Here is an 8,868-nt window from a genome sequence, read left to right as displayed (position 1 = left end):
AATTTCATAATCCATAATGAAGTAAACCTTGAATATCAGTGGAGCCAACATAAAAATCGCAAAACTATCAACGCATTTTGACAAGTTGACGAGTTTTGATCTCTCTAGTCTAGACAGACCCTAGACTTGCTCTAGACAATCCTAGACAATATAATAATATCCTAGACAATATTCGAAATTAGAATCATATTAGAATATGGTATATTTATAAGGTAAGGCCTAGACAATATAATAATAAGGTAATGTATGTATTGTAAGGAAGGATGTCTGGGACATGCTCATAGCCTTCATAGCATACTTATTTCAATATTATGCAAAGAAATAAATATTTACAAACGTATGAAGATTACCCGTAAGTAAATTGTGTAACTCAAATGCTTCTGAAACTAATGTTGTTATTCTCATCGTTTTGCAGATGCATTGTTAAATACACTTTATTTTGTAATTAAATTAATTACAACTTTGTAATAGTTTTGAGAAATATCAAAAGCACATAGATTTTTCACTAAACGATAAAGAACATGATATCACAATATATTATATTATAAATGTACATTTTGGTATATATATATATATATATATTATATAATTTTAATTATTAATAAAACCTAATATTTATAAAATGTCACCAATTTCGTTCATACATTCTATAAAATTGTTTTATTGGTTATTTTCAAAATGTCTCAAACGTCGTCTTCTTATTTCATCATTTGGCCCTGAAGGAATTGTTTGCTCTAATGTATCATTTACTAATGTTGGATTGCTTGTACTTGGTTCATTAATCTTTGATGTAGAAGGACCTGGATCGTTTATACTAGATTTACTTTTGCTTGAAGCTTGTGTAGATTCATTTACATCATCTGACTGTTTTTCAAGATTTTCCGGTATATAAGGAGGCAGCCTTGATACTATTGTTTGATAGTTATTCATAAGAGCAATGGATGTATCTAACATCAGTTGAATTTCTCGTATGTACTAAAAATTATTTAATTATTGACTTATGCTCTAAATAGACTAAAATTTTAGAACAAATATTACCTTAATTCTTGCTTCAACATGACACCTTTCATGACCTTCCATAGCTCTCACTTCTTCATCAGAAAGAGTAGCAAGGTCCTTGGGTGGTACTGGAGGCGGTGTGAACACAGCCCCAAATGGTGGCATTGGAAAACCACTAAGATTTGGAATATTTCCAGAATTGTTACCTGGCAAATTATTTATTCCAGGTAAATTAGGCATACCAGGCAAATTTGGAAACCCTATTAAATTTGGAAAACCAGGTGGAAAACTAAATGCATTAGGTATGGGTGCTGCTAAAACAAATGAATTATGTACATAAATGCAGGATTCCTCAAAATTATAATACAGAAAATATTGGATAATAACCTGCATCTGTCTGATTTCTGTTTTGAGCTGCATGCACTTGTGGTTCAGCTGCTGGTGTATTAGCATTCTCTCCTTGTTGTGCTGCAGGTGTGGTCTGTCCTGCATTGTTTGTAGGTGCAGGACGCAAAATATCAAGTCGGCATGTTGGACATGTTTGTTGCCTCTGAAACCATGATCTAAGACAAGCTGTATGAAAAATGTGATTGCAGGGAAGCTTCTTTGCATTATTGTTCATTTCCTCCCTGAAGAAAATAAAAAAAAAATATTTATGTTAATGTATTATTTTCTATAGCTCTCTATGAATAGCAGGAATATTGTGTTACCGGCATATAATGCAAACATTGTCTGCATCTGCTAGCTCTTGACTTGTGGCATCAGGATACAAAGTATTCATATTACGAATAGCTCTTCGAGATAGTACAACATCATTAAATGCTTTTTTGAAGTTCCTATGTAAAAGAATTGAAACTTAAAATAATTTCTTAAAAGTACAAAGCAATAATTCATGAGCATTACCTCATTGTATAATACATTGGCCTGAAGGCAAAGAGTGGTAAAGTATATATTCTAACCATAATAGCAACAAATGCTAAATATAATAACACTCTAATAAATCCAACAATCAACTCAGTATATAATAATAGTACCGCTTTTCCATCCCATGGTAAATCAGATCTGAAATATTTAATAAAAGTTAGTACTTCTTTTTTGAGGTCTCAAAATAATAGTATTAAATTACCGAAGATCAGCAGCATGTAAGCAATATTTTATTGCTGTATTTGCAACCATAGTCAACAAAATAGCATATTCAAATCCAAAAACTAATTGAACTGATGCCCCTTTGGTTACAGTAGATTGGTAAGCAGAACTCAAGAAATAAACGTCTAGAACTCCTAGCAATGTTAGTAAACCCAAAACTCGGATATGAAATAATAAACTTATAATAGGACTTCTCTCCATCTAAAAAAATAATAACCATATAAAATGCAGAAAAATTTAGGCAAGTTATTTCAAAAAACTAAATTTGAATAACATACATAGTCAACTCGATCTTCTGCAAGCCAATGGAATGATTTTAAAAATAATAATACCGTAAACAATGCCACAAATTTTGGATTGAAATCATCTCTAAAAACTGTGAATGCTAGACAGGTTTCTGTTATTGCATACCAAGATCTTTCCATTAAATGTTCAAATTCGGCTGCTCTTAATTGCCCAAAAAAGACTTTGCGCATTAATTTTCCCATGAGCATCACCAAAATAAATGCTTGTACATATATCACCTGAAATTCAGAAGATCAAAAGGTAGAAAAAATTGTTTTTCATACTGAGAGGAGGATTAATTATAAAATAGTTGTTCATTTATAAAAAAGAAATTAGAAACATGTTCTGCTTTATCTAAGATGTTAGTATCAAAATAATGCACACAGAATTTATTATTAACAAAAATCATAGTTAAACAAATGTATTAAAATAAAATATCGTGACAGAATCAATCACGAATCACAATTTTGTCGATCAATCAAATTCACTTACAGCCATACTAGCATTTGTTTTTGTGATATACACCACACTTGGATAAAATTGCTTTTTTTGATAATATGCATTGCCGATTACAGCTGCTGTTAAAGTTAAACTTATTAAAGAAACCGCAAGGGCTCTCATTTTTAATAAATACGTTTCGTTCGTCCCAATTTCACAAAAATTGTTGCTTGGATTTTGACAGATATAACAATAATACAAAGATTGAGTCAGCTAGTTTGTGGATCAACCACGAACGAACACATCAGCACATTCGTGAGCACTTATCTATGGCGACCTTGCACGTGTCTTTACAAGAAATATTGAAAAAATCGATTCAAGTATTTTTTTTTTTAGTAATAATCCTGTAATGATTATGTTTAATTATCTTCCATTGAGTCAATAATTACATTCTCAAAGTTTGGCTTAACGCTCACTATAATTTTTTATGTTCAAGAAGAAAATCATTGAGAAACAATATGTTTTATATTATTATACTATTTATATTATATATTTGCTTCTTTAATAAATAATAATACGGAAAAGTTATAAAAACCATTTGAATTGCTTTATAAACAAACATATTTGAAAAATAAATATTTTGAGTCTTGTTTTCATATTTTGATTACACAATTGCATAATTTTTGTATGAATTACTACATATGCAGTTATTAATCACAAAGCAAGAAAATATAATATAATAAAATATTTTTATTATAATTTTTCTTTAAAATTACATCTAAAATTCTATACATATTTACAAAAGTAAACAACAATATCATTTGAATATAAATTAATACAAAAAATACCTATAAAGCTTTACAATACTGCAATTTTGATGTTTTTTTTAAGATATAATATTCTGTTCAATACCACTTGTATTTCTTTTTCTTATGTATATTTCTAAAAGATTTTCAGAAGATCAAAAAGATAGCATTTGAAATATATATGTTTGATATTAATATAATTAAATTGCAGAAATAATTGTAAATTGTAAATTATCTATTAAATCTTATACTTCAATCTGTAACAACTATGTAATATTTAACCTACTTTGTCCGTCTTTTTCGTTTTCCTTTTTTGTCAAGAAGAGGAGAATTATTATCTTGTGATGAGCTGCCTTTATCTGCAGAACCTTGCCACTCCTTTTTTAATTCTTGTAACATGTGAGGCGTGAGTAATCCTTGAGCCAGCAATCTTTCGGTTAAACGACCCTTGCCAACATTTGGTGAAGATGGTTCTGTTAAAAATATACTATCATGCAATATTTGACAAACATAACCATGTTGAGAAAATTTCCGAGATTTGTAATACCTCTTAAATAATTATTTCTTCTATGATTAATTGATATAGAATCTTCATCAGGAGTATTTGTGCTTATTACATTTTCAGAATTTTTAAGTAAACGTGTTATTTGGAAAACACCTTGTTGAATGATGGCATCTAACTCTTTTTGTGTATCCCGAACTAAATTAGCATCAGGAAATAAATCCATAAAACGATAACTGAAACATTAATTACAAATGTTACATCATCTACATTTACATTTACAATCCATAAAACGATAACTGAAACATTAATTACAAATGTTACATCATCTACATCTACATTTGAATCAGTTTTATAAATTATTCATACCTAAACCATAAATATAAATCCATAACATCAAAAACAGCTTCTAGATGAACTAAATCAATAATTGTTTTGGGAAGCGCAAAAGGAAATCCACAATGATTGCACAACCAATCAAATGTTAAAGGTTCATTTCTTGAAAACTGCCTTGCAAACTATTGAAATGTAAACAACGTATTAAAATACAAAATTTTAGAAGATCAAATTGTTATGCGCTATTCAATTTTACCTTAAGGAACATTGTGCATACAAATGGCATCTTCCGGTTTATAGGAGCACAGCAGAAGATATATCTCGCCCGTAAAGGCAGTGGAACATGTTGTATCATGTCGGCCAAAAATTTAAAATCTTCAGTATTGCACATGAAATATAATGAATCGTCCACTGTAGAAAGTGATACAAAAATATCCTAGAGTAAAAAATTATATTTGATTATATATAGAACTCATTAAAAAGTATTTATTTTGTATCTATAACACTCAAATTTTGTACATCATCTTAATATTCTTACCATTAAATTACTTAATGTTGAATTTGGCAAATGGTATGCATAAAGTTCTATTTGATCTGCAGTTGGATGAAGTCCGGCTTGTGTTATTGTGTCTGGTGTGGAGGCAAGCAACGATTTTAATGTTGATAAATCTTCAGGTTTTAATGTAGTAACAAACCCGTGCTCCCATTGAGTTCCATAACGCCCGGCTCGACCTTAATTACAAAAAAAAGCTAAAATATATAATGAAAAAGTAAAATGTAAATGTATAATTATGTTATGCTTACCTGCTATTTGAAGGGCTTGTGAAACAGATATTGTATCCATTTCCTTTTCACCTTTCTCATTTACAGACGGTTTAATTAAAGAATAAAAAATTATTCTTCTAATACTCCTATGAAAAGATATTATAACATTATATATAATTATTTATTGACAAAAAATTATACAAACTTACAGATTCAGTCCCATTCCAATAGCATCTGTTGCCACCATAATTTTACAACTATTTTTGGTATCATTAAATTTTGCTGCCTGCGCTAATTTAGTACCAGGAGGCAAACCACCATATATAACTGCAACTTCTCGACCTCTATTGAAATGATTTTTTATGAAATTACATTAAATTACTTTTCTCAAGAATAGTAAGAGCTTACCTAGATTCAATTGCTCTTGAAACCGAATATATGTCATTTTTACTAAAACAAACTATACAATCACCAGGTTGTACATTATCCAAGGAACATAAAGCTGAATCTTCTACTGTGAGATTCGTAAGTCTTTTATAATTTCTAACCTGATAAAATGTGTTGAAAGTTTAACATTTTTATTGTAATGAATACACATTATTTTATACCTCTAGATCTTCACCAGTAGTTGTACACAATTCTCTAATTAAATCTATTGCAGCTGGTTCTCCACAAACATGTACTTCATCAGCAACTAAACCTAAAAAGGCTCTTGTCCAAGCCCAGCCACGTCCAGGATCTTTAATCATCTGAATTTCATCGATAACTGCTACCTCATCTACAAAATAAACATATTATATTTCAATATTATTAAAGAATAATGAAAATAATGTTATAATTGAAATATATTCATAATTAAAAGAGAATTTAATTGAAATATATTTCATTATTGAAGAAGTAAAAATAAGAATATCTTGAATGAAAGTGAAAAATATATACATACATGGTGTGTTAATTGAAGTCATTTCAACGGTGCAAGAAACATGGTCACTAGGTTCTTCTCCTTTTGCATATTGTCTTTCCTCGCCCGTCACTAAATCGCAATTCGTTTCCTATAATATGGTTTTTACTAAGTATTCTCAATACAACAAATTATAATTCAAAATTATTTCAAAACTTACTCTTTCTTTGCATTTATGAAATACTTCAGTGGCAAGTAATTTTAGAGGACCACAATACACACCCGATTTAGCATTCATAAATCTTTCAAGAGCATGATATGTTTTGCCTGAGTTTGTTGGACCGGCATGAAATATTATTTTGCGATTTATAGCTCTTGCTGATGGGTACCTATAAAATTTTAGTAGGTATTATATTATGTAAAAAAATATTTGTTGTTTAAGGTTTTCTTTTAATATTTGCTCTCTTTACTTTAATTTATTTTTATTTGTATATTGAAAACAATGAAAGAACATTTACCAATTTGCAGGTGTTCTTAAGTCTGATATTTTTTTAAGATCATCCATGCACTCTAAATGCGGAAACATTCTTCGTGCATGTTTAAGGAAGTATGGTAATATGTCATCAACGTGACCAGCACCTGAAACAAATTAGTATTTAAAATAAAAAAGATAATTGTAAATATTACTCCTATCTCACCTTGCAATACATCACTAACTGCTATGTGAAAATCAACTGGCAAAGCTTCAGCTTCTAAACAATAGCGTCTAAAACTAACATAGGCCTGATGTTGTAAATAATCTGTAAATTATAAAGTGATGCAAAATTAAATGTAGTAAAAGCAACAATATAAAGTGTTTGTACATACTGTCCAAGCCATTTTCTAAACACAATTGTTTAATTTCCTTTCTTTGGTAAAATTTATTTAAAACTTTTAATAAATCAGCCTTATTTAACTGTCCACTAATTTCAGCTCCAATGTTAATATCATCAGGATTTGGTTTAACCGGTACTGGTACAAAAAGTGAAGAAAGATTCGAATCATCTTTCTTGCCTCTGTTAGTAATTAATGTAAAATCTACTGTTTGTAAAAATTTGCTCATGGAACTTCTCCATCTTAATGATTTATAAAGAATTGGTAACATTTGATTGAATGCACTGGTCTATTGACATTAAAAAAATAAAAAATATATTTGTACAATTATGAAAAAATTTGTTTGATGTATTTTAGGTTAGAAAAGTTTAGATAAAATCATATGAAAATGTTTTATGACTTTTAAATAAAAGAGGACGCTAGTATCGCAAGTGATTGTAGTGATTGCGCGGGCAATTTGAAAAAAGTTTCAGGATATCTAGGGATATATATCTATACATCTAGAGAAGCATGATTCAAAATGTATATTTCTTTATTCGATTTCTATACTAACTACGAAGACTGACATTTCTAATGATGTATAAACTAATATATACATTTATAGATTCAATTTCCATACTAATTGTAAGATAACTAGGACTTATCTTTTAGGGATGTAAAACTCAATATATACTTGTCTACTTTTAATTTTCATACTAACTACAAGGACCATGAATATATTATATTCTAATATTGTGTAGAGGATTCTAGGAGGATGATTCAATATATACATTTATATATTCTATACGGACTACTAGGCTAGGATACATCTAAGGATTTATAAGTCATAGATCATAAATCATAAATCATAAATCATAAATGTATATATATATATATATATATATATATATATCATTATTGTGTAGAGGATTCTAAGGATGTATAATTCAATATATACCATTTATATATTCGGTTTCTATACGGACTACTAGGCTAGGATACATCTAGCTAGGCTAGGAGTCATTATATATTATATTAGATATTTCATTACATATCTAAAAATTTTAATTAAAAAACATTTTTTCAACAATTAAATACAAAGAAACGGCACAGCAAATAATCACCAAAAAATAATTAGTGAGATTCCCAACAGATGTAATTGAAACTTTTTTTAAATTTTGCACTTATCTGCGAATTGTAAAGAAATTAAATAAGTAAAAAAGTTGTAAAAATTGAATTTTTGAATTCGGTGCTGCAGTTTTTTAATGAACGCTGACCAAAGAACAATTATAGCCTCACATACATATCCTCTAATACAATTAGAGATATTACAAGTCTGTTTGAAAAACATCAAATTAATTGGACATCAATTGGTTTTTGTTAAAAGCTAAAACTTTATTTTTGAAATAATCAATTGAAAATTATAATTTAGATATATATATATATCTAAATAGCTAAATCTCACTAATTATTGATTAGTTCGTATCGGAAAGTTTATGCAAATTCTCTCAAGGCAAAATGCCACTTACACCCAAAAACTTTATAAAATAACGCATTCAATTATAAATTATATTTGTGAATTAATTTTTTTATCAATTGATATTTCTATATCACAATGCTTTAATCTTTGAGGTAACTGTATACCGCAACAGGAACATGTATTGTGGTATTTTTTGGCTTATCATTGATAGAACGGAGGCTTTTTATTATAAAATTTTAGTATAAATAGGAAAGGTTTTTTTGAAATTGTATCATTCATTCTTGTTGCTTTACAAGAATAACTACCAGGTTAAATATTTACAGTTTTAAATTTCCTTTGCGAAATACCAATCGTGAAT

At 28.6% G+C, this 8,868-nt stretch overlaps 3 protein-coding genes across 3 annotated transcripts in view; 1 reads left to right on the top strand and 2 right to left on the bottom strand.

The window, feature by feature from the left end:
* LOC113366878 (guanine nucleotide exchange factor subunit Rich-like) overlaps positions 1-427 on the top strand; it is a 2,998-nt gene extending 2,571 nt beyond the window's left edge. The window contains exon 7 of the mRNA XM_026608525.1: positions 416-427. Coding sequence (XP_026464310.1) covers positions 416-427 — 12 coding nt within the window. The remainder of the gene's footprint in view (positions 1-415) is intronic.
* A 214-nt stretch (positions 428-641) lies between these two features.
* On the bottom strand, positions 642-3,104 carry LOC113368058 (E3 ubiquitin-protein ligase synoviolin B-like). The gene is made up of 8 exons (XM_026609624.1): positions 2,923-3,104; positions 2,424-2,669; positions 2,126-2,346; positions 1,903-2,061; positions 1,710-1,835; positions 1,612-1,628; positions 1,039-1,157; positions 642-975 (listed from the first exon to the last, which is right to left on the bottom strand). The coding sequence occupies exons 1-8, from the start codon at positions 3,049-3,051 to the stop codon at positions 661-663; spliced, it is 1,332 nt and encodes a 443-aa protein (XP_026465409.1). The 5' UTR covers positions 3,052-3,104; the 3' UTR covers positions 642-660.
* An 801-nt stretch (positions 3,105-3,905) lies between these two features.
* LOC113368050 (ATP-dependent RNA helicase SUV3 homolog, mitochondrial-like) lies at positions 3,906-7,357 on the bottom strand. The gene is made up of 14 exons (XM_026609616.1): positions 7,046-7,357; positions 6,877-6,978; positions 6,697-6,817; positions 6,399-6,567; positions 6,221-6,329; positions 5,886-6,055; positions 5,686-5,825; positions 5,487-5,621; positions 5,317-5,423; positions 5,051-5,244; positions 4,769-4,948; positions 4,546-4,694; positions 4,222-4,412; positions 3,906-4,147 (listed from the first exon to the last, which is right to left on the bottom strand). The coding sequence occupies exons 1-14, from the start codon at positions 7,320-7,322 to the stop codon at positions 3,957-3,959; spliced, it is 2,235 nt and encodes a 744-aa protein (XP_026465401.1). The 5' UTR covers positions 7,323-7,357; the 3' UTR covers positions 3,906-3,956.
* Positions 7,358-8,868: the final 1,511 nt, after the last annotated feature.

Source organism: Ctenocephalides felis, unplaced genomic scaffold, assembly GCF_003426905.1.
Source record: "Ctenocephalides felis isolate EL2017-DRISC unplaced genomic scaffold, ASM342690v1 CF-g0.4_SCAFFOLD_01170, whole genome shotgun sequence".
NCBI lineage: Eukaryota > Metazoa > Arthropoda > Insecta > Siphonaptera > Pulicidae > Ctenocephalides > Ctenocephalides felis.
Note: the sequence above shows the minus strand (reverse complement) of the source record. Positions and strands in the feature narration are given on the sequence as shown.